The sequence below is a fragment of the Coregonus clupeaformis genome, chromosome 6, assembly GCF_020615455.1.
Source record: "Coregonus clupeaformis isolate EN_2021a chromosome 6, ASM2061545v1, whole genome shotgun sequence".
Classification (NCBI taxonomy): domain Eukaryota; kingdom Metazoa; phylum Chordata; class Actinopteri; order Salmoniformes; family Salmonidae; genus Coregonus; species Coregonus clupeaformis.
Genome location: NC_059197.1, coordinates 2,823,714 through 2,851,261, shown reverse-complemented (window position 1 = coordinate 2,851,261; position 27,548 = coordinate 2,823,714). Strand labels below are relative to the sequence as shown.

General features: G+C 43.6%; 1 protein-coding gene across 1 annotated transcript; it reads left to right on the top strand.

The window, feature by feature from the left end:
• The first annotated feature begins 165 nt into the window (after nt 1–165).
• On the top strand, nt 166–27,548 carry LOC121567336 (serine/threonine-protein phosphatase 2A 65 kDa regulatory subunit A beta isoform). Its single transcript, XM_041877304.2, has 15 exons — nt 166–560; nt 2,314–2,404; nt 12,787–12,887; nt 13,018–13,250; nt 13,532–13,679; nt 14,062–14,217; nt 15,162–15,276; nt 15,398–15,468; nt 16,525–16,659; nt 17,735–17,908; nt 18,963–19,023; nt 22,678–22,832; nt 26,199–26,341; nt 26,664–26,755; nt 27,034–27,548. The coding sequence occupies exons 1-15, from the start codon at nt 483–485 to the stop codon at nt 27,048–27,050; spliced, it is 1,770 nt and encodes a 589-aa protein (XP_041733238.1). The 5' UTR covers nt 166–482; the 3' UTR covers nt 27,051–27,548.

The following is a 27,548-nucleotide window of genomic DNA, read 5'->3' as shown; positions in this document are numbered from 1 at the left end:
AGAGTTGAGGTTAGGGTTAGGTTTAAATTCCGATTTTAAGAAGATAAATTGTAGAAATAGGCGGGGTTTAGGACTTTGTGACTGGTAACTAGTGACCACCATAAAAAGCCGTAGAGAAAAAGGCCCCTAGTGACTGCAGCCGAGAGGTTTTTGGGGGTCCCAGACTTAACGTACGGTCGCCAGGAAATGTCCCGCCATAACAAGATCCTTCTGAGCCTGTGTGGAAACCTGATTAATACAGAAAAGCAGGCAGATTTAGTCTAAATAACATTTCGTTATTGATAGTTTGTAGGGATTTTTTTTATTTTGTTTTTTACTCTGCATTTTTTCCCTTTTCGGATCTTTATTATACACCTGTACAGTAGGTGGCGGAATGCATATATAATTGTTGCGAACGCCATTATACCAAAGAAGAAGAAAAAGACGAAGAACCAGAAGAACCAGAACCCTAGTGAATCGCTTTTCGCTAACTGCAGTCCAAAATGGCAGGAGCTGACGGAGACGATTCTCTCTACCCCATCGCCGTGCTCATTGACGAGCTTCGTAATGAGGATGTGCAGGTAATCACCGATGCTCTGTTCATATGGGATGTTATATTGGTGGTATTTGTTTTACTTGATCGTGTCTGATTTAAAAAAGGATAGCAAGTTAACGCTAGCTAACATCCCGAGGCCCCTGGCCTTGGCCTGTTCATCTCAGCCTGGTGCACCCAGCCTGGCTAACTGGATAGCGTGTTACTTAGTGTGATGAATATCAAACGGAATAGCTGCATGTCGTATTTAGTTAATGCCATTTATAACTAAGTAGTTATTTGTCGGTGTAAAAGTAATTGGTGTTAGCTAACGTTAGCTAGTTGCTAGGTCACTTGGTTAGCTAGCTAGTTTGCTGCTGGGCTACTGTATCACTATGATAACGTTAGTTAGCAGCTAACTAGTTAATAAACGTTATCTAACTAGCTCAAATTCGCATGTTAATTTGCAGATGAACCTATCTACTTGTTTTGTTACTGAAATGTACAATGCACACAACGTTACTGTAAGCTCATATGTCTATAGCTGCTAACTACATAGCTTCCTTGTTGTACCTGCCGGTCATCCAGCTCCACCCTGGTAATGGTTGTGAGATTATCATTATTTTAATGTTGTAACAAACTAGTTTGCTAGGTAACTACTGACATGGTTAGTTATGTACTATATCTGCATCTTGCTTTGGTGTCTCTGAAATCATTACAAAAACACAGATTTTCTAAAAAGGTTTTATGTTCATAGAAGGCACCTAAATGGGAATACATTTTCTAATATGAAATCAAATCAAATTGTATTGGTCACATGCGCCGAATACAACAGGTGCAGACATTACAGTGAAATGCTTACTTACAGCCCTTAACCAACAGTGAATTTAAGTTTAAACTAAAAAAGGTTAAGTATAAAACAATAACAAAAAAAGTGTTGAAAAAAGCAGCAGAATAAAATAACAGTAGGGAGGCTATATATACAGGGGGTACGGTTGCAGAGTCAATGTGCGGGGGCACCGGCTAGTTGAGGTAGTTGAGGTAATATGTACATGTGGGTAGAGTTAATGTGACTATGCATAGATAATAAACAGAGTAGTAGCAGCGTAAAAGATGGGGGTGGGGGGGGGGCAATGCAAATAGTCTGGGTAGCCATGATTAGCTGTTCAGGAGTCTTATGGCTTGGGGGTAGAAGCTGTTAAAAAGCCTTTTGGGCCTAGACTTGGCGCTCCGGTAGCAGAGAGAACAGTATATGACTAGGGTGGCTGGAGTCTTTGACAATTTTTAGGGTCTTCCTCTGACAACGCCTGGTATAGAGGTCCTGGATGGCAGGAAGCTTGACCCCAGTGATGTACTGGGCCGTACACACTACCCTCTGTAGTGCCTTGCGGTCGGAGGCCAAGCAGTTGCCATACCAGGCGGTGATGCAACCAGTCAGGATGCTCTTGATGTTGCAGCTGTAGAACCTTTTGAGGATCTGAGGACCCATGCCAAATCTTTTCAGTCTCCTGAGGGGGAATAGGCTTTGTCGTGCCCTCTTCACGACTGTCTTGGTGTGTTTGGACCATGATAGTTTGTTGGTGATGTGGACACCAAGGAACTTGAAGCTCTCAACCTGTTCCACTACAGCCCCATTGATGAGAATGGGGGCGTGCTCAGTCCTCTTTTTCTGTAGTCTATTTCAGGTCTGAAATAGTATTTCTAGATGGCATCACTGAAATGCTAAGATTGTCTTTATGGATAATGGTGGCCTCTTATAAGTTTCATGTAATAACATCTCCTGGTATTGTTTACTTTCCAAGCTGCGACTGAACAGCATCAAGAAGCTGTCTACCATCGCACTGGCCCTGGGAGTGGAGAGGACCCGCACTGAACTCCTCCCCTTCCTCACAGGTACAGTGCATTCGGAAAGTATTCAGACCCCTTGACTTTTTCCACATTTTGTTATGTTACAGCCCTATTCTAAAATTGATTAAATAAAAACATTTCCTCATCAATCTACACACAATACCCCATAATGACGAAGCGAAAACAGGTAGGCAGAAATGTTTGCACATTTATTTATATATACAGTACCAGGCAAAAATTTGGACACCTTTTTTTACTATTTGTACATTATAGAATAATAGTGAAGACATAAAAACTATGAAATTACACATATTGAGTCATGTAGTAGCCAAAAAAGTGTTAAACAAATCAAAATATAATTGTAATTGTAAAATATATTTCATATTTGAAATTCTTCAAAGTAGCCACCCTTTGCCTTGATGACAGCTTTGCACGCTCTTGGCATTCTCTCAACCGGCTTCATGAGGAATGCTTTAACAACAGTCTTGAAGGAGTTCCAACATATGCTGAGCACTTGTTGACTGCTTTTCCTTCACTCTGCGGTCCAACACATGGTTAGAAGATGTTATTGGAGTGTAGCGAAATGCTTGTGCTTCTAGTTCCGACAGTGCAGCAATATCTAGCAAGTAATATCTAACAGTTCTACAACAACCTAATACACACATCTAAGTAAAGGAATGGAATAAGAATATATAAATATATGGATGAGCAATGTCATTTTCATTATCAGAGTGGCATAGTTTAAGATGCAATAGATATGTACAGTGGGGAGAAAAAGTATTTGATACACTGACGATTTTGCAGGTTTTCCTACTTACAAAGCATGTAGAGGTCTGTAATTTTTATCATAGGTACACTTCAACTGTGAGAGACGGAATCTAAAACAAAAATCCAGAAAATCACATTGTATGATTTTTAAGTAATGAATTAGCATTTTATTGCATGACATACATATTTGATCACCTACCAACCAGTAAGAATTCCGGCTCTCACAGACCTGTTAGTTTTTCTTTAAGAAGCCCTCCTGTTCTCCACTCATTACCTGTATTAACTGCACCTGTTTGAACTCATTACCTGTATAAAAGACACCTGTCCACACACTCAATCAAACAGACTCCAACCTCTCCACAATGGCCAAGACCAGAGAACTGTGTAAGGACATCAGGGATAAAATTGTAGACCTGCACAAGGCTGGGATGGGCTACAGGACAATAGGCAAGCAGCTTGGTGAGAAGGCAACAACTGTTGGCGCAATTATTAGAAAATGAAAGAAGTTCAAGATGACGGTCAATCACCCTCGGTCTGGGGCTCCATGCAAGATCTCAACTCGTGGGCATCAATGATCATGAGGAAGGTGAGGGATCAGCCCAGAACTACACGGCAGGACCTGTTCAATGACCTGAAGAGAGCTGGGACCAAAGAAAACCATTAGTAACACACTACGCCGTCATGGATTAAAATCCTGCAGCGCACGCAAGGTCCCCCTGCTCAAGCCAGCACATGTCCAGGCCCGTCTGAAGTTTGCCAATGACCATCTGGATGATCCAGAGGAGGAATGGGAGAAGGTCATGTGGTCTGATGAGACAAAAATAGAGATTTTTGGTCTAAACTCCACTCGCCGTGTTTTGAGGAAGAAGAAGGATGAGTACAACCCCAAGAACACATCCCAACCGTGAAGCATGGAGGTGGAAACATCATTCTTTGGGGATGCTTTTCTGCAAAGGGGACAGGACGACTGCACCGTATTGAGGGGAGGATGGATGGGGCCATGTATCGCGAGATCTTGGCCAACAACCTCCTTCCCTCAGTAAGAGCATTGAAGATGGGTCGTGGCTGGGTCTTCCAGCATGACAATGACCCGAAACACACAGCCAGGGCAACTAAGCAGTGGCTCCATAAGAAGCATCTCAAGGTCCTGGAGTGGCCTAGCCAGTCTCCAGACCTGAACCCAATAGAAAATCTTTGGAGGGAGCTGAAAGTCCGTATTGCCCAGCGACAGCCCCAAGACCTGAAGGATCTGGAGAAGGTCTGTATGGAGGAGTGGGCCAAAATCCATGCTGTAGTGTGTGCAAACCTGGTCAAGACCTACAGGAAACGTATGATCTCTGTAATTGCAAACAAAGGTTTCTGTACCAAATATTAAGTTCTGTTTTTCTGATGTATCAAATACTTATGTCATGCAATAAAATGCAAATTAATTACTTAAAAATCATACAATGTGATTTTCTGGATTTTTGTTTTAGATTCCGTCTCTCACAGTTGAGACACACAGCAGACCTCTACATGCTTTGTAAGTAGGAAAACCTGCAAAATCGGCAGTGTATCAAATACTTGTTCTCCCCACTGTATATACTGTATTCTATACTATGAGATGGATAATGCAAGATATGTAAACGTTATTAAGATAGAATACAGTATATACATATGAGATTGGTAATGCAAGATATGTAAACATTAGAGGCATTATTAAAGTGACTAGTGTTCCATTTATTAAAGTGGCCAGTGATTTTCAAGTCTATATGTAGGCAGCAGCCTCTCTGTGCTAGTGATGGCTGTTTAACAGTCTGATGGCCTTGAGATAGAAGCTGTTTTTCAGTCTCTCAGTCCCAGATTTGATGCACATGTACTGTCCTCGCCTTCTGGATGATAGCGGGGTGAACAGGCAGTGGCTCGGGTGGTAGTTGTCCTTGATTATCTTTTTAGCCTTCCTGTGACATCGGGTGCTGTAGGTCTCCTGGAGGGCAGGTAGTTTGCCCCCGGTGATGCGTTGTGCAGACCGCACCACCCTCTGGAGAACCCTGTGGTTGTGGGCTGTGCAGTTGCCGTACCAGGCGGTGATAAACGAAGTGGAGATGTTGTTTCTTACCTTCACCACCTGGGGGCGGCCCGTCAGGAAGTCCAGGACCCAATTGCACAGGGCGGGGTTGAGACCCAGGGCCTCAAGCTTGATGATGAGTTTGTAGGGTACTATGGTGTTGAATGCTGAGCTATAGTCAATGAACAGCATTCTTACATAGGTATTCCTCTTGTCCAGATGGGATTGTGCAGTGTAATGGCGATTGCATCGTCTGTGGACCTATTAGGGCGGTATGCAAATTGAGGTGGGTCTAGGGTGACCGGTAAGGTGGAGGTGATATGATCCTTGACTCTCAAAGCACTTCATGATGACAGAAGTGAGTGCTACGGGGCGATAGTCATTTAGTTCAGTTACCTTTGCATTCTTGGGTACAGGAACAATGGTGGCCATCTTGATGCATGTGGGGACGGCAGACTGGGATAGGGAGAGATTGAATATGTCCGTAAACACACCAGCCAGCTGGTCTGCGCATGCTCTGAGGACGCGGCTAGGAATGCCGTCTGGGCCGGCAGGCTTGCGAGGGTTAACAGGTTTAAATGTCTTACTCAAGTCGGCCATGGAGATGGAGATCCCACAGTCCTTGGTAGCTGGCCGCGTCGGTGGCACTGTGTTATCCTCAAAGCGGGCAAAGAACTTGTTTAGCTTGTCTGGCAGCAAGACGTCGGTGTCCGCGACGTGGCTGGTTTTCCTATTGTAGTCCGTGATTGTCTGTAAACCCTGCCACATACGTCTCGTGTCTGAGCCGTTAAATTGCGACTACACTTTGTCTCGATATTGACATTTTGCCTGTTTGATTTCCTTGTGGAGGGAATGACCACTCTGTTTGTATTCTGCCATATTCCCCGTCACCTTACCATGGTTAAATGCGGTGGTTCGTGCTTTCAGTGTATCTGGTTAGGGTAGGTTTTAATAGTCACAGTGGGTACGACATCTCCTATACACTTCCTTATAAACCCACTCACCGAATCAGCGTATACGTCTATATTATTCTCAGAGGCTACCCGGAAAATATCCCAGTCCGCGTGATCAAAACAAACTTGAAGCGTGGATTCCGATTGGTCAGACCAGCGTTGAATAGTCATAAGCACGGGTGCTTCCTGTTTGAGTTTCTGCCTATAGGAAGGGAGGAGCAAAATGGAGTTGTGGTCAGATTTGCTGAAAGGAGGGTGGGGGAGGGCCTTGTAAGCGTAGCGGAAATGAGTAACAATGGTCCAGCATTTTTCCAGCACGAGTGCTACAGTCAATATGCTGATAGAATTTAGGTAGTCTTTTTCTCAAATTTGATTTGTTAACATCCCCAGCTACAATAAATGCAGTTTCCAGTTTGCATAAAGTCCAGTGGAGTTCCTTGAGGGCCGTCGTGGTATCAGCTTGAGGGGGGATGTACATGGCTGTAACAATAACCGAAGAGAATTCTCTTGGGAGATAATACGGTTAGCATTTGATTGTGAGGAATTCTAGGTCAGGTGAACAAAATGACTTGAGTTCCTGTATGTTGTTATAGTTACACCATGAGTCATTAGTTATGAAACATACCCCCCCCCCCCCCTCTTCTTCCCGGAGAGATGTTTATTCATGTCGGCGCGATATACTGAGAACCCAGATGGCTGTATGGACGGGGACAGTATATCCCGAGAGAGACATGTTTCCGTGAAACAGAGTATATTATAATCCCTGATGTCTCTCTGGAAAGCAACCCTTGCCCTGATCTCGTCCACTTTGTTGTCTAGGGACTGGACATTAGCGAGTAATATACTCGGAAGCAATGGGTGGTGTGTGTGCCTCCTAAGTCTGACTAGGGGACCGCTCCGGTTCCCTCTCCTCCGGCGGCGTTGTTTTGGGTCGGCCTCTGGAATCAGTTCAAATGCCCTGGGTGGTGCGAACAAAGGATCCGCTTCGGGAAAGTCGTATTCTTAGTCGTAGTGCTGGTAAGTTGACGCTGCTCTGATATCCAATAGTTCTTCCAGGCTGTATGTAATTACACTTAAGATTTTCTGGGCTAACATTGTAAGAAATAATACATAAAAAAACAAAATACTGCAAAGTTTCCTAAGGACTAGAAGTGAGGCAGCCCTCTGTCGGCAGCAAAGTAATGATGGACTGTCGTTTCGCTTTGCTTATTTGAGCTGTAATTGCCATAATATGGACTTGGTCTTTTACCAAATAGGGCTATCTTCTGTAAACACCCCCTACCTTGTCACAACACAACTGATTGGCTCAAACGCATTAAGAAGGAAAGAAGTTCCACAAATCAACTTTTAAGAAGGCACACCTGTTAATTGAAATGCATTCCAGGTGACTACCTCATGAAGCTGGTTGAGAGAATTCCAAGAGTGTGCAAAGCTGTCATCAAGGCAAAGGGTGGCTACTTTGAAGAATTTCAAATATGAAATATATTTTTATTTGTTTAACACTTTTTTGGTTACTACATGATTCCATATGTGTTATTTCATAGTTTTGATGTCTTCACTATTATTCTGCAATGTAGAAAATAGTAAAATTAAAGAAAAACCTTTGGACACCTACTCATTCAAACTTTTGACTGGTACTGTATGTCACCAGTATTAAATGTACCGTTAATACCAGTCATTTGGTTACATACATTTCTGTTAATGCATATATTAATTACAGTAATTTACTGTTCTCATTCTCAGAGTGGAAACAGTGTTTGCAGAGTTCAAAATCTGCTATACTTGTGAGAAACAAGTTTTGGTTCATTTCATAACCATCATTTACGAGATCTGTCAATATTGTTATTTAATTTAGTTTGGAGTGCTCCATGTGAGCAATGAGCATGTGTCTGGTTTCTCTGTTTAGGGTGCCTGAGCACGCATCAAAGTACCTGGCCTGCTGCTTGGAAATGTAGGAAAGTGTATTTTTAAATATCAGTTGCGAATTATATATATATATTAAAACCTATAGTTCCTCACAGTAAGCCATTTGAAAAATATGTAATTATTGAAATGAAACTGTTCCACGAAAATGCACATATGAAAATCATAACTGGCACGTAGAAATGGTAGGATAAATTGTAAGCTTCCCCAAACTTGAAACTCATGCGCCGCCTATGAAGTCTTTATAAAATAATTGCCTCGGATTTTGCCTGTAGGCTACTTTGAAGCAAAGTAAGACATGCCTCATAATATGAAATGAAACATTCAGGATTCAAACAATTAAGTGTTTTTTAAGTGCATGCTGCCTACAGCTCACATTTTAAAGTGGTGGGTGACACGCTGACAGCCTGTTGCCTGCATGTGAATGGGAGGCGTGCTTCAATGAACACTTGAGAAATAAAAATAGTAGCTCATTTTAATCGTTCACCAAAACTGTTTTTAACAGCTCGGAGCTGCAGGAGAAATCCCGCTCAAAATAGCCTCTGTATGCTGTGTGCGTCTGATAGTTGTGTTGGATAAATAAGCTAGGCCTACATTATGACTAACAAAAATACACACAGGGCAATTTAATTCCACTAAATTATGCAAATTAACCTATAGACCGATAAGCATGACGGTCAAATGTATTTACATTGACTGGTATTTCCATCAATGAATAAACAGCATTATTTTACTATTGGAATTGTTGTTTTTTGGTCATTTTAGCCGGCAACAGATTTATCGGCTTTTCACTTTTGGGGGGACAAAAGCCGGCAACTTTCAGCTAACGTAAACCCTGTGTGATGTGTACCACACTGCACAGCACACACTTAACAGCAGCAGCGTAGCATTGCCATTGACCAGCCTAGCTAAAAACAAGGTTTCATAACCACCATAAAATGAACATTAATCCAATCCCATGCACGTCTGGATTCTATTCTAGTAATACTGTGAATCTGGGTTTACTGAATGATAGTTATCTTAAACAAACTGGCTAGCTCTGGCAATGCAACAAGCTCAGAGTGATGCTTGCAACAGGGTAAAAATGTGATGTTAAAAGAAGTGAAGGCACGGTATACGTACGTCTAGATTTAGCCTAGGCTTTAGGCTACATTTGAACTAGAGACAAAAGAAGCGGTCAATCCTATACCTTTTATGCCTATATCTAAGACGGGGGATCTAAAGGTAGTGGATCTGTATCACCCCGAGACAAAGGGAGTTGTAGATGGACTAGCCGAGATAATTATATGACTGTGAAAGCCACGGCAAGGCACATTAAGGCAGAGTAAGGAAGGAGTGAGGGCTTATCAGAGGAGCTGACCCACTTTGCGGGCTGCATACTGACGTCAATGCTCACAACAGACTGGTACTGTGTGTGTATATATATATATCTCATTTACATAAGTAATCAGAGCCTTTGCTATGAGACTCGAATTTGAGCTCAGGTGCACCCTGTTTCCATTGATCATCCTTGAGATGTTTCTACAACTTGATTGGAGTCCACCTATGGTAAATTAAATTGATTGGAAAGGCACACACCTGTCTATATAAGGTCCCACAGTTGTCAGTGCATGTCAGAGCAAAAACCAAGCCATGAGGTCGAAGGAATTGTCCGTAGAGCTACGGGACAGGATTGTGTCGAGGCACAGATCTGGGGAAGGGTACCAAAAAATGTCTGCAGCATTGAAGGTCCCCAAGAACACAGTGGCCTCCATCATTCTTAAATGGAAGAAGTTTGGAAACACCAAGACTCTTCCTAGAGCTGGCCGCTGAGCAAAACTGAGTAATCGGGGGAGAAGGGTCTTGGTCAGGGTGGTGACCAAGAATCCAATGGTCACTCTGACAGAGCTCCAGATTTCCTCTGTGGAGATGAGAGAACCTTCCAGAAGGACAACCATCTCTGCAGCACTCCACCAATCAGGCCTTTATGGTAGAGTGGCCAGATGTAAGCCACTCTCAGTAAAAGGCACATGACAGCCCACTTGGGAGTTTGCCACATTCACCTAAAGGACTCCGACCATGAGAAACAAGATTCTCTGGTCTGATGAAACCAAGATTGAACTCTTTGGCCTGAATGCCAAGTGTCACGTCTGGGGAAACCTGGCACCATCCCTACGGTGAAGCATGGTGGTGGCAGCATCATGGTGTGGGGATGTTTTTCAGTGGCAGGGACTGGGAGACTAGTCAGGATCGAGGGACCGATGAATGGAGCAAAGTATAGATAAATCCTTGATGAAAACCTGCTCCAGAGCGCTCAGAACATCAGACTGGGGCGAAGGTTCACCTTCCAACAGGACAACGACCCTAAGCACACAGCCAAGACGACGCAGGAGTGGCTTCGGGACAGGTCTCTGAATGCCCTTGAGTGGCCCAGCCAGAGCCCGGACTTGAACCCAATCGAACAACTCTGGAGAGACCTGAAAATAGCGGTGCAGTGACTCCTGACAGAGCTTGAGAGGATCTGCAGAGAAGAATGGGAGAAACTCTCCAAATACAGGTGTGCCAAGCTTGTAGCGTCATACCCAAGAAGACTCAAGGCTGTAATCGCTGCCGACGGTGCTTCAACAAAGTACTGAGTAAAGGGTCTGAATAATTATGTAAATGTGATATTTCCATTTTGTTAGATGTTAGAGACTCTCCATATTTTAGTGTTGATTCTGTCTTTTGGCTGGATTGCTCTTCTTGGTTGGCATGATGCGTTGCAGGAAGAAATCTTTGATGCCAATGCCTGATGAGGGTGAAGGGCTTGACGTTGCAGACGTTGATGGCTGGGGTTCCGACTTCCTTATGGTAAGTTCCGGATGGTCCCCGCATGAAGCGTTCAAACATTTTCGGCCGGGTCTTTGGTCCTTAAACGGGGTTTGATGTTCCTTTGCTATCACAAACTCTTGAACGAGATCGAGAAGATCCGTCCGGGTGAAGCCCCAACCCAACTGGCAAAGGACCTGAAGAGATGGAGAATGACAAAGCATTAGTCCTGGACGCACGTGTGAGCGCACACACACACAAAAGTTTGCATGCACACACACACACTTATGCATGCGCACACAAACACGTACACAGGCACACGCACACATACACCCAGGTCACACATTGAGAACCACTGGATTAGGCAAAATATTAGGCTACCCACTGTTTCATGTTATCTTTTTCTTAGCCTATCAGTCACTACAGTATAACCCTACCTGAAGACAGTCTGAAATCTCCTGCTCTACCGCTGGACTCAGGTAGATGACATGTCCCTGTTGTGCATCAATGCTCAGCTGCTCCTTCACTCTCTGCCTCAACGACTTGCTGTCTACTCCATAACGTTTTGCTTGAAATGAGAGATTTTGCATTGTTCCCTCCCTGTACAGACGGCATGCTTCTATCATGCGTGGGTATGAACTGTAGTTTTTTCGTGTTTTAGTCATCTCATACTAAAACTCATCTGAAAAGTAGGCCTAAAGATTTAAAAAATATATATTGTTAATGTTAGGATAGAATATAGGCCTATCCAGAATGAATTGACCTATGCAATATGACTGATATTTAAATATGGGTATTAATTATCTGAATTATGGAGCTGATTTTATCAGGTGAGGTCAAAATTAGGGAGGAAAATGGTTCAAAGGTCAAAAGGAAGAAAATCCCCATTGAAACAGTCAATCAGTGAATTTATGGTTAAAAGACAAAATATTTTATTCTACACACATGACATAAAAAAAACCGATATGAAATAAATCTATATATGGTGCACTAACATAACATGAAAAGTATAAATGTATCATGCAGGGTAGTAATTAGCTATACTCATTTACATCCACCCAGACAGTGTGATATTTTTGCTAGTGTCCCCTTTAAGCCCACCAGGTAAAAATGTTAATAAAAAAATAAAATAAAGATAAACATACACATGTATTGTCTATTTAACAGTATAATATAAACTGCATACAAAAATGTAAATTATACCTGCTTATCATGCTTTGTCAATAAACCATGCTATGCAGCTACTGTACTGATGCAGCATGTGGTCTGTTTGCTAGCATGCTAAAACTCATATTTTGATTTCAAAAGAAACAATATTTATCATTCAAGTAATATTCTGACATATGTCTTATTCAAAACACTAATCACTTAAATGTTGATAACAAATGAGTACTTACCAAAAACAGGAGTAGAAATATGCAAAAAATGTTATCTTCTGAGAGTGCCAAAATCACAATTTGCTTTTGCAACAACTTCTGGGATCAGCAGGCACATGTCACACATGCTTTGATAACTTAATATTGACAAATCTGATTGGCTTACAATAATAAGTGTCATTTATTTAACAAGCAGCTTTATTGGAAGAAACATCACACAGCAAAAAATTTCTTTTTTTTTGTATTTGACTGTGGGCTTATATGGTACGTGGGCTTAATAGGGACGTTTACCCTAAATGTCATATTTCTTTTTTAAATTTATTTATAGATTTGCAAACATTTCTACACCAATTTTTGCTTTGACATTATGGGCTATTGTGTGTAGATTGATGAGGGGGGGGAATCAATTTTTTATTTTAGAATAAGGCTGTAACGGTACAAAATGTGAAAAAAGTGAAGGGGTCTGAATACTTTCCGAATGCACTGTATGTCCTCACCTTAAGACCCAAGTTACAGCCATCATCATGAGTCCCCCCTCTATTTTAATTATGTTTCACAACTGACCTCTTGTAGACACCATCTATGATGAGGACGAGGTGCTTCTTGCCTTGGCTGAGCAGCTGGGCAACTTCACCATGCTGGTGGGAGGCCCTGAATATGTTCACTGTCTGCTGGTACGTATGTGTTACAAACTAAATCTGGCATTGACCATAAGATATTCAACATATAGACCTTAAAACACAATTGTATAGAGTTTATTTTACATATCCAGTCAGCTACGCTACACCGTGTCTTTCTCCACAGCCGCCTCTGGAGAGCCTGGCTACCGTGGAGGAAACGGTGGTGCGAGACAAGGCGGTGGAGTCTCTGCGTAAGATCTCCCAGGAGCACTCTCCTGTGGACCTGGAGGTGCACTTTGAACCCCTGGTGAAGAGGCTGGCCAGTGGTGACTGGTTCACCTCCCGCACCTCCGCCTGTGGCCTGTTCAGCGTCTGCTACCCCCGCGTATCCAGCACCGTCAAGGCTGAAATTCGCCAGTGAGTAGCTCTATCAAGATATAGCTATATAGCTAAGACCTGATTAGCTAAGATCCCAATGGGATTGAAATTGTCCCAATAATCTCTGGGAGCATAATATTAGAGTTGCAGACTTTACTTTGTCTCATATCAGGGGACCCATGCCCCCACCTCTTGTAGTCACACATACTAGCCTTGCAGGCACAAGTCAATCAGATCAGGATGATTAACTACACTCTTTTTCTGTAGAGCAGATACAATGGATTTATGGTCTGACTGTGGGTGTCATGTTCTCTCTACAGACATTTCCGCACTCTGTGCTCAGATGATACTCCCATGGTGCGCCGCGCCGCAGCCTCCAAGCTTGGGGAATTCGCCAAGGTTCTGGAGCTGGACTATGTCAAGAGTGACATCATCTCCCTCTTCACCGCGCTGGCCTCCGATGAGCAGGTACATGTACCGTATACACGCACACAGGGCGTCCTGGAACATTGCGGTGGGAAGTGCCTGGAATTCTTCCAGCCAATTGCTAAATCAACTGGCTTGTTGCCGATGGAAATAGCATGGCCATACAAATTAGATGTTTTTGAATGGGGATGGATGAATATTGAATGGAAATAGAACAATCATATTTCAGCGAATTCAGTAGGTAGCCCCAACTTGGACAGAAACCGTGTCTAGCTATTGTTAACCCAACGCCTCCACAGTTACACCATGAAATCCTGCCCTTGGGGGATAGCGTGTTCACTATATGCATTTCTATGGTGTTGCTACATTATTTTATTCAATTGGCACAGAATGAGCAATAATCTCATGGTGCCCCCGCCTGTAGGACTCAGTGCGCCTGCTGGCCGTGGAAGCCTGTGTGAGCATCGCCACGCTGCTGCCCCAGGAGGACCTGGAGACCCTGGTGATGCCCACCCTGCGCCAGGCCGCCGAGGACAAGTCCTGGAGGGTCCGCTACATGGTGGCCGACAAGTTCTCTGAGGTGAGCATGTGGAAACATCGATGTCCTGCATGTAGCCATAATGCCTCTAAAATATTTGCTGCTTTACTGAACCCGGAATGGAAGCAATGGGGAGGCGGATATTCAACGTTTCACAGATGGTCACTTTAAAACGGTGCCTATCTGTAAAAAGTTTGTTCCAAATTGAGAGATTTTTCCAATTTGACAGATGTAATTGCTCTAATTTTGCTATTTTTGTCTAGGAGGAATATTTTCAGTTGCTTTACTGTATTGAACTGAAGTAATACAATCCTCCAAGGGGGAAGTAGTGGACATGGATAGCAGGACAGTTATGGGGGCCTGTAATGTTCATAGTCCCCCAGCGTAGAACATTCTTAATGTCCTCATTACCACTTACATTCACTGCACTAACCCATTGATTTCTAACCCATATGACCTCTTGTCATTTAGTATAAAATGGGTCATATTGCCACTTCCATAATGTTGTAGAAGTGCAGTCAATCAATATAAAAGCTTTCAGGCATCCTCACACAAATGAAAGCTTAGCACCACACTTACTGGAAGGTCTTCTACCACTTTCCCCCTCGCCACCATGAACTTTGGTAACGTGTTCCCAACCCAACATTCCATTAGTTTAGTGTGTTGATCAGCAAATCTGAGCAAGGTTTGAAGGTGGGATTGTGTCAGAGCTGTAGATGAAGATCTCGGCTGGATGTTAATTGCCATGCCCATAGTTTGTGGAAGGAGTAGAAGTTCCCTCAACCAATTGAACAATTGTCAGGAAACCTCCACACAAATTAAAGCCTGGCAATGGCAAATAGTTTCGTGCACTTTCCCCCTTGCTGCCATGGACTTTGTAGCCTATGTGTTCCCAACTTGAATCCCATCAGTTGAGTGTGTTGGTCATGGAGTCTCACACAAAGGTTTCGTGGTGGATGTTAATTGCCATGTCACTGATTCCACAGCTCCAGAAAGCAGTGGGCCCAGAGATCACCAAGAACGACCTGGTCCCAGCTTTTCAGAACCTGCTCAAGGACTGTGAGGCTGAGGTCCGATCCGCTGCCGCCAAAAAGGTCAAGGGTGAGTGTCTGGATGCTATCCGCAAGTCATAAAGCCTCTGTTGAAATAAAGAATTGTTTGAATGAGAAGCTTTTACTGTCTAATAGACCACGGTATTGACAAACCCCATTTCTGTCCTCAGAGTTTTGCGAGAACCTTCCAGAAGACAGCAGAGAGACCATCATCATGACTCACATTCTGCCCTGTGTCAAGGTATTAAAAAAAAAAAAAAAAACAGTCACTGTTCACTTGTATTCCTTTATTATTCCGCTAACTTACGTACGCTAGTTTCTTTGACCTGTGAATTTCTCACTCAATGGAAGTAATTCTGAGTACCCATGACTCACGAAGGGGCAAAAAAAATCTTAGATCTTAAAAATACATTTTTAAAAAGCTGTCGTGCTTTAGGCAAACAGTCGTGTTCTGAAGTCTCGACAATAACACAAGTTAATCAAATTCTTGTGTGCAGAAGCAGCGGATATTTTTTACACCCATGAATCAATTTCTAGCATGAGGGTCTATACTGAGCTGTTAAACTGAGGAACCTGTTGTTTTTGACTTTACTTTCTATACGGGAGCCATGAGGATATTATGCTTTGTAGGTTGGGGTCTATGGCAAGATGAGGACTTGAGCTCAGTATAGCCTTTGGACAGCAGGGGGCACTGTTGTATTCAAGATATCTACCAAACCACCATTCCTATTCGCTGTCGGTGTTAGAAGTCACTGGTTGGTTCCTGAGTTTAAATGACGCCCTTTTTGTTTCGAAAATATATTTTTTGGGGAAAACATCTCTTCTAGGACATCCCAAGCCTAAAAAAATGGTAGCTTCTACATTTTAGTCATTTAGCAGACGCTCTTATCCAGAGCGACCACGGTAGTGCATACATTTTCGTACTGCCCCCCCCCATCGAACCCACAACCCTGGCGTTGCAAGCGCCATGCTCTACCAACTGAGCGACACGGGACAATTCAATGTCAGGTCAGATTGCAATAACAGATGATTCATTTCAACACAGAGGCTAGTTTCTGCTCACCTTGTCTACAACTGCACTGAATTCTGTGGGCAGCATGCTGACACGTGGCCTTAAACGCCTCTTAAGTAACAGTACCAAAGTGCTTCTCTAACTTGTTTTCGTTGCCACTTTTCTCCTGAGGGAAATATCAATGTAGCAATAATATTGTCACAGGTCTGAAACTACCCGCTATTTGAAAATACCAGATTTGCTGTCCCTGTCCACTGCAATGTCTGACTCTTTCTCCCCTGACAGGAACTGGTGTCTGACACCAGCCAGCACGTGAAGTCTGCCCTGGCCTCTGTCATCATGGGCCTGTCCACCATCCTGGGCAAAGACAACACAGTGGAACACCTGCTGCCTCTGTTCCTGGCCCAGCTCAAGGACGAGGTAAACACCAGTCACTACTGCTCCTATTTGTTCTAGTCATTAAGCACCAAATGGCAGAAAATAGGCTGAAATTGGGAGGGTGGGAGGGACTGCCTGGACTTGGAGAAATGTCTCCCATGTCTGATCTGATCACCCTCTTAATATCCTCTAATGCTATTGACCTGGTTCAGGATCAGATGTACCTACCGGAGTATAAACCTAGGGATGACCCTTATAGGGTTTGAACCTTTTCCCTGGTGACATTTTTTCTAGTGGTGCTAGGTTATTTCATGCGGTTTTCAGTGATGTGTGGTTTCATTCTGACATATCCTTCCTAAATGTAACCTGTATCGCAGCCAACATCCCGATGTAAGACGTCGGCACTAGCTGACACATTTACATATCTCTGGTGGTTTATTAATACCGGAGTGGAAAGGTTTGGGTAGATGACGCAAATTGCCCTGCAAAAAAATAAAGGTGCACAAATACACCGACACGATTGGCTGTCATCTCTGACAGCCTTCCTATTAAAATATGTTCTAGTTTGCCTCGCGGCCAAAGTGGAGTTGACAGGGTTTGTGTCACAAAGGATTACAGTCAAAACGCCTCGAATGACTCATGAATGTAAAAAATATCTGTATTCTTCAATATTTCTACTCCAAATATTTAGTCTCACAGCTGGCTGCTATCGCCGTCGTCTCCTATTTGGTTCGCAAAAAGCTTGATGGGAAATCGGTCTGCACATTCGGAGGCTAAGAATCAAGGGTCTGGGACAGGCGGAAGGTCTTTGGCAATTCGTTTGGCCTTTGTTGCTAATGTCATGTCGAGATTGGAGCCAAGAAAGGCATCATTATAAGCGGATGGGGATGCATAAGCAATAGCTCGGATTTCTGTTGCAATGATTTTTGCCACTTTTTAAGACTGCTTGAAATATAATGGCTTTCATTCTTAAAAGAAGACAGACATATGCAATGTAATGTTCCCTGATGTAATTACTTATACAAGAGATCCTTCTCACTGTAGTCTTACCTGCTGTCTCTCTCTTTCTCTCTCCCTCGCTCTTTTTCCCCTTCCCTCCCCCTTTTTCGCCCTGCAGTGCCCTGAGGTGCGCCTCAACATCATCTCCAACCTGGACTGTGTCAACGAGGTGATCGGCATCCGCCAGCTCTCCCAGTCGCTGCTGCCCGCTATCGTGGAGCTGGCCGAGGACGCCAAGTGGAGGGTCCGCCTGGCCATCATAGAGTATATGCCCCTGTTGGCCGGACAACTGGTGAGTCGCCGGCTGCATCCCAAACGGCACCCTATTCCCTATATAGTGCACTACTTTTGATCAGAGCCCCCTCCAGTCCCACCTCAGGAGACCTCTGTCCCATCCTCATTTCCCCCTAATCACACATCTGTGTGGCCTACATCTGCCTTGTGCCATGCGTATGTGCAACAATTTATGGTGGAAAGGTGCTGGTCACCAATATCATCCATGACTTAGAAAAGGACTATGCAATGTACAGTAATCCCTCGTTTATCGCGGGGGTTACGTTCCGAAAATGACCCGCGATAAGTGAAATCCGCGAAATATAAAACTTTTTTTTTTTTTACAATTAGCAACTATTACATGTATACAAATACAGTGACTCACGTGTAGGCCGTTTCACTGCTCTTCAGACTGGGCCGCTGCATCCTGACTGCGCTCTGCAGTGTTCTCTTCTTCTGAAGCCCGCGGTGCAGGTGTGTTTGTTCGGGAGAAGAACATAGTGATAGGCAGCTGTTGTTGCTCTTTTTTCTTCTTTGCAAAAAGATCCTTGTACACCGACATGCCACCATCGATTACGTTGGAGAACTGTAACGAACGGCTCATCAAAGGGTCCCATTTCATTAGGAGATGTTCGAAATTACAAGATAATTTGGCCAACTTAATGTAAATTTGCCAAGCTGTTTTATGTACGTACACATAACTGCACGAGACGACAAAATGATAGCACAATTCGTAGCATGTTTTGATACAAGAAGCGGGAGTGAGTTTTTAGCGAATCAGAATGCAGAGCACAATGCACCAAAAAAAAAAAAATGCATTATGAAAATCCGCGAAATAGCGAATCCGCGATAAGTGAACCGCGAAGTGGCGAGGGATCACTGTATAAGTCATTCAGCTAGCTTTATTTGTGCTTTCTGAGTCGAAAGCTGCATACCCCCAATTTTTGGTTGAATCTAATTGGAACCCTATTCAGTAATAGTGTTGCTTGCACTGTAATGTTTGGATTTGATTTCTTTGGATATTAAGTGAAAATTGTTTAGAAATGTATTCTCTCCTAATCGCTCTTCTCCAGGGAGTGGAGTTCTTTGATGAGAAGCTGAACACGCTCTGCATGGCATGGCTCATTGACCACGGTAAGACACCCCCATATCCTCAAAAAGTTATACAGCTGCACCATCGAGAGCATCCTGACTGGTTACATCACGACCTGGTATGTCAACTGCTCGGCCTCCGACCGCAAGGCACTACAGAGGGTAGTGCGTACGGCCCAGTACATCACTGGGGCCAAGCTTCAGGCCATACCAGGCGGTGTCAGAGAAAGGCCCTACAAATTGTCAAAGACTCCAGCCACCCTAGTCATAGACTGTTCTCTCTGCTACTGCACGGCAAGCGTACCGGAGCGCCAAGTCTAGGTCCAAAAGGCTTCTTAACAGCTTCTACCCCCAAGCCATAAAACTCCTGAACAGCTAATCATGGCTACCCAGACTATTTGCATTGCCCCCCCCAACCCCAACTCCCTCTTTTACGCTGCTGCTACTCTGTTTATTATCTATGCATAGTCACTTTAACTCTACCCGCATATACATATTACCTCGACTAACCGGTGCCCCCGCATATGGACTCTGTACCGGTACCCCCTGTATATAGCCTCCCTACTGTTATTTTATTTTGCTGCTGCTCTTTAATATAATAATAATATGCCATTTAGCAGACACTTTTATCCAAAACGACTTAGTCATGTGTGCATACATTTTTACGTATGGGTGGTCCCGGGGATCGAACCCACTACCCTGGCGTTACAAGCGCCATGCTCTACCAATTGAGCTTCTTTATTTTTTTACTTATCTAATATATATATTATAATTTTTTTACTGCATTGTTGGTTAAGGGCTTGTAAGTAAGCGTTTCACTGTTGTATTCGGTGCATGTGGCAAGTAAAATTTGATTTGACTTAGACTGGGATAGGCCAGGGAAATGCTCTCTCCTTAACTGTTCTCTTGCCCTCTCTCTAGCTGAGCTGGATAGAATGGGAAACCTACTGTAATACAGTCTTCATCCCAAATAGCACCCTATCCTTTATATTGGGCTCTACTTTTAACCAATGCCCATAGGGCTCTAGTAAAAGTAGTGCACTATATAGGGAATCGGGTGCCATTTAGGATGCAAACCATACTGTAATACACCATAACAGGTAGGCATTTGGATATGAGCAAGTCAGCTATTGTCTGCAGTAGCCTTTTCTATTATACAGTAAAAAGTGTGAAGTTAAATTCAATAGAGTAGAGATGTGAATATCCGGTACAGGTTTTTGTGCAGCCCGCGTGCAGAACGTATAGAAAACGGGAACAGGCGTCCTGGAGGGGTGCAAACCCTGTGTTATCGCGATATCGTGATACTTGGCCTTTTATCACGCCGTTGGTATTGTGATAACCCCACTCTGAAAATAGGCACATCTTCATGCAGTTTACAGATTTTTAGTGTCTTTTGAATGCGCTGGTTTGATTTGCATGTGATATGGAGACCTTGTTGGCTACGTCTCTTCGGTCTGCCTTTAATGTCGGCAGGTTTTTTCTTCTTTTTTCTCCATTTTTAGATTGTGCTATAGACGGGTTGGTTGTTAAACAACAAAACCGGCGCTTGCGCAACAATGGGGCAAAACCGGCGGGGATGGCCTAGACTTGACAACATGGATGCTGTATTTAGTCTCCAAATGTTAAATTTGATGCTTACTTGACCGTAGAGACAATTTTGTTTTAAGGCTAATTTCCTGCAACTCTACATGTTTTGCCATGGGGCAGAGACAAGAATTAACAGTTTTAAAGCAATTTTTTTGCCTTTGCTTATGCCCCGTTCTTGTGCTATCTGGGTGACTCAAATACCCATTTCAGACAAGATGTGGTATATTACCTGTACATTTGTATTTAATGATTTATTTATGGCAATGTTTATGACCCCTTTCAAACACCCCCTTATTTAATACCTTCTTGCAGGGATACCCATTACATATCAGTGAGTAACTGGCAAATTGGGAGGGGAGGGGGCTGTTTGCGTTTCAAGTTAGTGCTAATTGAATATAGGGGAAGCACTGCATAACATCAGTCAAAACACCTTAAAACAAGACATGGTATCAACACAACGAGCTAAATCGAGATACCTATGATTCCCCACTTTCAGTGTCTTGTCATTGTTGCTAACTATCTGACCGTTCAGAATCATAACAACTTGCACCTTGCGGCCACATCGATGCGCGCATCATATTTGTAACGTTGTCAGGCAACCCATCTATAAAGCCTTGAACAGCAAGATTGTATCCCTTATTGACCTATCGCTCCAGTGCGACTTTACTAATCCTGTTTAGAAAAAGATGTCTTCTGAGAGCTGTCCTCAGTGTTTAGACTACATCTTCTTTGTCCTCCTCAGAACATCTGCTTTGTTTCTCGCATGGAATCCTCTCTTTAGCTCTGGTTGAAAGTTTTCCCTAGGTACAGATCTAGGATCAGGTTTTCCTCCCCCTAATCCTACCCTTAGCCATTAGTGGGGGAAATGCAAAACTGACCCATGGTCAGTGTCTTAGGGGCGATTTCAACAGTAAGCATACCACAACCTACCTTGTATCACCACATCCCCCATTTCCCATACTTGCGTTCTAAAAGTAGCCTGATTGGGTATGCGGAAATGGCACGTTTTTATAGTATGTGACACTTCCAAAATGTTATATGGGATTAAATGCCAGGATGTCCTCATTTTGGCTTCATCTAGTAGAATTGCCTGCACACTCAAACCCACTTGTTTGACAACAGCTGATAATCTAGCAAGAGGATGGGCTGTACCAAGATGAAGGAATGGTGGGAAACAACGCAATTGAGCATTAGATGCCGCATTCTCAGGATGGGTTTGCCTAGTATATTTGTTTACTGCATACATTTATACTAAACAGTACGTTCAAAGTAGTATGCTTAGTACACAGTATGTTGTTTTAGTAAGAAGTTGGCAAGACCGATTTCAGACACGGCCAGTGTCACACAGGTTTTAATATCCCATTGTGGCTCCACAGCCATGATTCCACAGGCTATTGGCATGGTTCTTCTAACCCCAGCTTGGCTCTCGAGCTCTCTAGTCTCTTTATGGCTGTATTAGGAGCCAAAGCACCAGATAGGGTTAGGTTAGAAATGTGTTGTACCCATGCCACCTGGTCTCCCGCTCTCTGTCCAACAGCTAGTAACGAATATCAGGAAATCAGGCTTGTGTGTGCCCAGATGTTATGTCACTGTATTCTGGGCACAATTGAGTGTTTTGAGCAGTTTTGCAGTCACTAGCCTCTTTAGCCATGATTACTAATGGACATGTTTTCCATGCAAATATACTTTTTGCCACATTATTTGTTACAAGGCAAACAAACTGTGACAATAATACAATGATGGCTGCCAAACTGGAATGGATAGAAAAGAGCTCAAAAGAACCAAGAATCCTGGCAAATATTTTCACGGGCTGGGTAGTGTACTGACTGCCTACTCTCTTGTAGAGTTTGGATATGTCTATATTGAACTTTGATCTGTTTTAATTTTAGTTTTGTACACATTTTATTTTTGGTAAGATTGCCATTTCAATTGAGAAATGCTAGTCAATAGGTTCACCTAGTTCAATTAATATTATAGTTTTGTAAAGGAAATCCCTCACTTTTTTCTAACCACTTTTCCTGACAACTACTACTAAAAAGAAACTACTATGCCTAATTTATATCTAGTTCTACAGGCCAAGGTCTCTAAGCATGTGTTTGTTTCCGACAGTATACGCTATCCGCGAGGCAGCCACCTGTAACCTGATGAAGCTGGTGGAGAAGTTTGGAGCCGAGTGGGCCCAGAACACCATCGTGCCCAAGGTGTTGGGCATGGCCAACGACCCCAACTACCTGCACAGGATGACCACGCTCTTCTGCATCAACGTGAGTCCTCCTGACCTTCACACCACACACACACAAACCCTCAGAGACCATAGGCGTATACTACGATGGACGCTAGATCTACTCAGGTTTTTATAAAGCTAGCCATATTACGAAGGTGGATATTGATCATGTAGCTGCCGCCAACTCAAGCAGGCTTGTAACCTGGCCAAACTATTCAATCCATGGGCGAGTCAATGCCACATTTCCATTTTTGCCGAAATCAACATGAAAGAAGTTCTTGCAAATTTAGCAGGCTATGGTGTAAAACAGGATATTAGAAGCGGGTATTTTATTACGTATCGTTAATGCCGTGTTTGATGTGCTTTGGTGTGCTTATCAATGCACTAGCAGGTTTTTTTCTATCGATAAAATAATTGTATATAGTCATACAAACGTTTTACTGTGCGTAAACTTTCAAATGCATGCTGTCATTACTAAATGTGTAATGTGATGGGTATTTTAATATTACTATTTTTAACACATTTGATTAATAAAATATTGAATCCGTCGTCTTCCTCATCTGAAGTGTATGACGCAATCTTTGTGAGAGGGAGGGAATCTGATTTCAGTGGTCCTCACCTCGCGGCTCAGTCATTTCCTTCAGGGTAAGTGGAGTTAGCCCTGAGTTAGCGGCCTGCCCTGGAGCAGGTTAGTTATTAAGGATTCTTTGCCATTAGAAATGTACCTGCCTAAAAGGTGAGCCACTTTCGTATGACCGGTCATCCCGAGTTGAACTCAGTTGACCAAAGTTACCTCGCTTACTCCTCAAACCTGATTCATAGTATAGGGCTCATGTCATTAAACCTCAGATTTAAATCAAGCCATTTTTGGAAACGTTTTACTTTTAAAACAATCACATGACATTTTTTTGTCACATACACGTGTTTAGCAGATGTTATTGCGGGTGTAGCGAAATGCTTGTGCTTCTAGCACCAACAGAGCAGTAATATCTAACAAGTAATATCTAACAATTTCACAACATATACCCAATACACACAAATCTAAGTAAGGAATGGAATTTAAGAAAATATACATATTTGGACAAGCAATGACAGAGCGGCATGGACTAAGATACAGTAGAATATTATAGAATACAGTAAATGCATATGAGATGAGTAATGCAAGATATGTAAACATTATTAAAGTGATTAGTGTTCCATTTCTTAAAGTGGCCAGTGATTTCAAACGGCAGCAGCAGCCTCTAATGTGCTAGTGATGGCCTTGAGGTAGCTGTTTTTCATTCTCTCGGTCCCAGCTTTGATGCACCTGTACTGACCTCGCCTTCTGGGTGATAGCGGGGTCCTTGATGATCTTTCTGGCCTTCCTGTGACATCGGGTGCTTTAGGTGTCCTGGAAGGCGGGTAGGTTGCGGGCGGTGCAGTTGCCGTACCAGGCGGTGAGACAGCCCGACAGGATGCTCTCAATTGTGCATCTGTAAAAGTTTGTGGGTTTTAGGTGCCAAGCCAAATTTCTTCAGCCTCCTGAGGTTGAAGAGGCTCTGTTGCGCCTTCTTCACCACACTGTCTGCGTGGGTGGACCATTTCAGTTTGTCAGTGATGTGTACGCCAAGGAACTTGAAGCTTTGCACCTTCTCCACTGCGGTCCCGTCAATGTGGATAGGGGGGTACACCCTCTGCTCTTTGTTTTGTTGACGTTAAGTGAGAGGTTATTTTCCTGGCACCACACTCCCAGAGCCCTCACCTCCTCCCTGTAGGCGGTCTCGTCATTGTTGGTAGGAAGTAAAGCCTACTACTGTTGTTATCTGCAAACTACAGACGCACACTTGTGGGGCCCCAGTGTTGAGGATCAGCGAAGTGGAGATTTTGTTTCCTACCTTCACCACCTGGGGATGGCCCGTCAGGAAGATCAGGGCCCAGTTGCACAGGGCGGGGTTCAGACCCAGGGCCTCGAGCTTAATGATGAGCTTGGAGGGTGCTATGGTGTTGAATGCTGAGCTATAGTCAATGAACAGCGTTCTTACATAGGTATTCCTGTTGTCTAGATGGGATTGTGTGGTGTGATGGCGAATGCATCGTCTGTGGATCTATTGGGGCGGTAAGCAAATTGAAGTGGGTCTAGGGTGACCGGTAAGGTAGAGGTGATATGATCATTGGCTAGTCTCTCAAAGCACTTCATGATGACAAAGGTGAGTGCTATGGGGAAATAGTTATTTAGTTCACTTACCTTTGCTTTCTTGGGTACAGGAACAATGGTGGCCATCTTGAAGCATGTGGGGACAGCAGACTGGGATAGGGAGAGCTTGAATATGTCCGTAAACACACCAGCCAGCTGGTCTGCGCATGCTCTGAGGACACGGCTAGGGATGCCGTCTGGGCCGGCAGCCTTGCGTGGGTTAACATGCTTAAATGTCTTACTCACGTCGGCCACGGAGAAGGAGAGCCCGCAGTCCTTGGTAGTGGGCAGTGTCGGTGGCACTGTGTTATCCTCAAAGCGAGCGAAGAAGGTGTTTAGCTTGTCTGGAATTGAGACGTCGGTGTCGGCGACGTGGCTGGTTTTCCTTTTGTAGTCCGTGATTGTCTGTAGACCCTGCCACATACGTCTCGTGTCTGAGGCGTTGAATTGCGACTACACTTTGTCTCTATACTGATGTTTTGCCAGTTTAATTGCCTTGCGGAGTGAGTAGCTACACTGTTTGTATTCTGCCATATTCCCAGTCACATTGCCATGGTTAAATGCAGTGATTTGTGCTTTTAGTTTTGTGCCAATGCTGCAATCTATCCACGGTTTCTGGTTAGGGTAGGTTTTAACAGTCACAGTGGGCACAACATCTCCTATACACTTCCTGATAAACTCAGTCACCGTTTCAGTGTATTCGTCTAAATATCCCAGTCCGCGTGATCAAAACAATTGAAGCGTGGATTCTGATTGGTCAGACCAGCGTTGAATAGTCCTTAGCACGGGTACTTCCTGTTTGATTTTCTGCCTATAGGAAGGGAGGAGCAAAATGGAGTCGTGGTCAGATTTGCCGAAAGGAGGGTGGGGGAGGGCCTTATAACCATCCCGGAAGTTCGAATAGCAATGGTCGAGGATTTTAGCAGCCCGAGTACAACAGTCGATATGTTGATAGAACTTCGGCAGCCTAGTCCTCAAATTTGCTTTATTAAAATCCCCGGCTACAATAAATGCACCCTCAGGATATGTAGTTTCCAGTTTGCATAAATCATACTGTTATATTATTTTTATCAGGAAAGTTTCTGGCCCAGTCAGTTATTCTTGTCATCATTACTTATTTTACATCTTGATATTTTAGGCATTTATCAGACGCTCTTATCCAGAGCAACTTAGTCACTTGTGTCTAAGGATCATTTGTTTATGCGTTGTTGGTTTCCTTGTCATCCACCCCAGGCACTGTCTGAGGCCTGTGGCCAGGACATCACCACTAAGCATATGCTGCCCGTGGTCATCAAGATGTCCAACGACCAGGTGGCCAATGTGCGCTTCAATGTGGCCAAGTCCCTCCAGAAGATCGGCCCCGTCCTGGACAGCAAGTAGGTCCTCCTCGTCCACCTTCGTTCATATCATTCAGGCCTACCTGAACAACCATCTCCAATGAATTGACCACAGTCTACATCAGGGTCGTGTTCAGTAGGCACAAAACTGGAGAAAATATTTTGAAACTGAGGAGGCTCTTGCTTGAACTGGTCCAGTAAGGATGCTGTTTTTTGTTATTCCGTCACAGTATGTTTTGCGTCTACTGAACACGACCCAGATCTCCTTGTCCAAGCTTAATTCCTAGCACTCAGCTAATCCATTATGGCACGGGAGTGTGGGAAAATGTGTGCTTTGTCTGAAACGTTTTGTTTTTCTCAGTGCCCTGCAGACAGAGGTGAAACCAGTCCTGGAGAAACTAGCCACAGATACAGATATGGATGTTAAGTACTTTGCCCAGGAAGCTATACGTGGTAAGTATAGTACTCTGTCCATTTTCTTCTTGTATGAAGTCTCCTCGCTAGGGCCATGTTCAGTTAGCCACATGTTGTGGAACATTGCAGATAGAAATGTCCTGAATAGAGCTGCCATTAGTCAATGTGCTACATGTCAAAGAAGCATGTTTGTTATACATAATATAGGCTATTTCTATGTGAGCATTCCACAATGTTGTGCCCTGCTGAATGCGTTGCCCAATGTGAAGGTTAGTCCATCTTGTCATTCTTCTGATTCCTTGTGTTTTTCCCCATAGTTCTGGCCCTGGCATAAGACAACCCAAGCTTGGCTATCCAGAGGAAACAACAACCCAAGATGGCACGACATTGCAAACACTTTTCACAATATATTTATTGAGGTTCAAGAGCAACTGGTGATGTATGGATAATTAATGGAGCCTATTAACACCTATTTTTCTTTTTCTTACTCTCAGTGATAATAAAATGTCCAGGAAAAGCGCAGGCTTCTAATTTCACCTCGCTGTAAATCTTTTGCTTCTCCAAGTGTGATGAAACATGCATTTAAACTACGTATGCTGACCACTGTGCATAAGTAGCATTGCTGGTTTGACCCACACATTCCTGTCCTACATACATAGCCATTGACTGTAACGTTACTATTAGCACGGCCCTTATCGCTGCCACATTTCTCTGTACGAAGCACCCAGAACACGCAAGCCATCTCTTGGTTGCTTGTCCAAGTGCTAGACACATGCTATTGCTGCAGCAGATGGTGAGGAAGGCTGTTTTATTTGCTTGTGAAGAACGGCAA

Bases quoted from the DNA above. Each gene is read 5' to 3' on its own strand.
- LOC121567336 (XM_041877304.2), top strand. From the start codon at position 483: ATGGCAGGAGCTGACGGAGACGATTCTCTCTACCCCATCGCCGTGCTC. The intron at 2,405-12,786 runs GTACAGTGCATT...GACCTCTTGTAG, and splicing joins ACTCCTCCCCTTCCTCACAG to ACACCATCTATGATGAGGAC. The intron at 22,833-26,198 runs GTGAGTCCTCCT...CATCCACCCCAG, and splicing joins CCACGCTCTTCTGCATCAAC to GCACTGTCTGAGGCCTGTGG.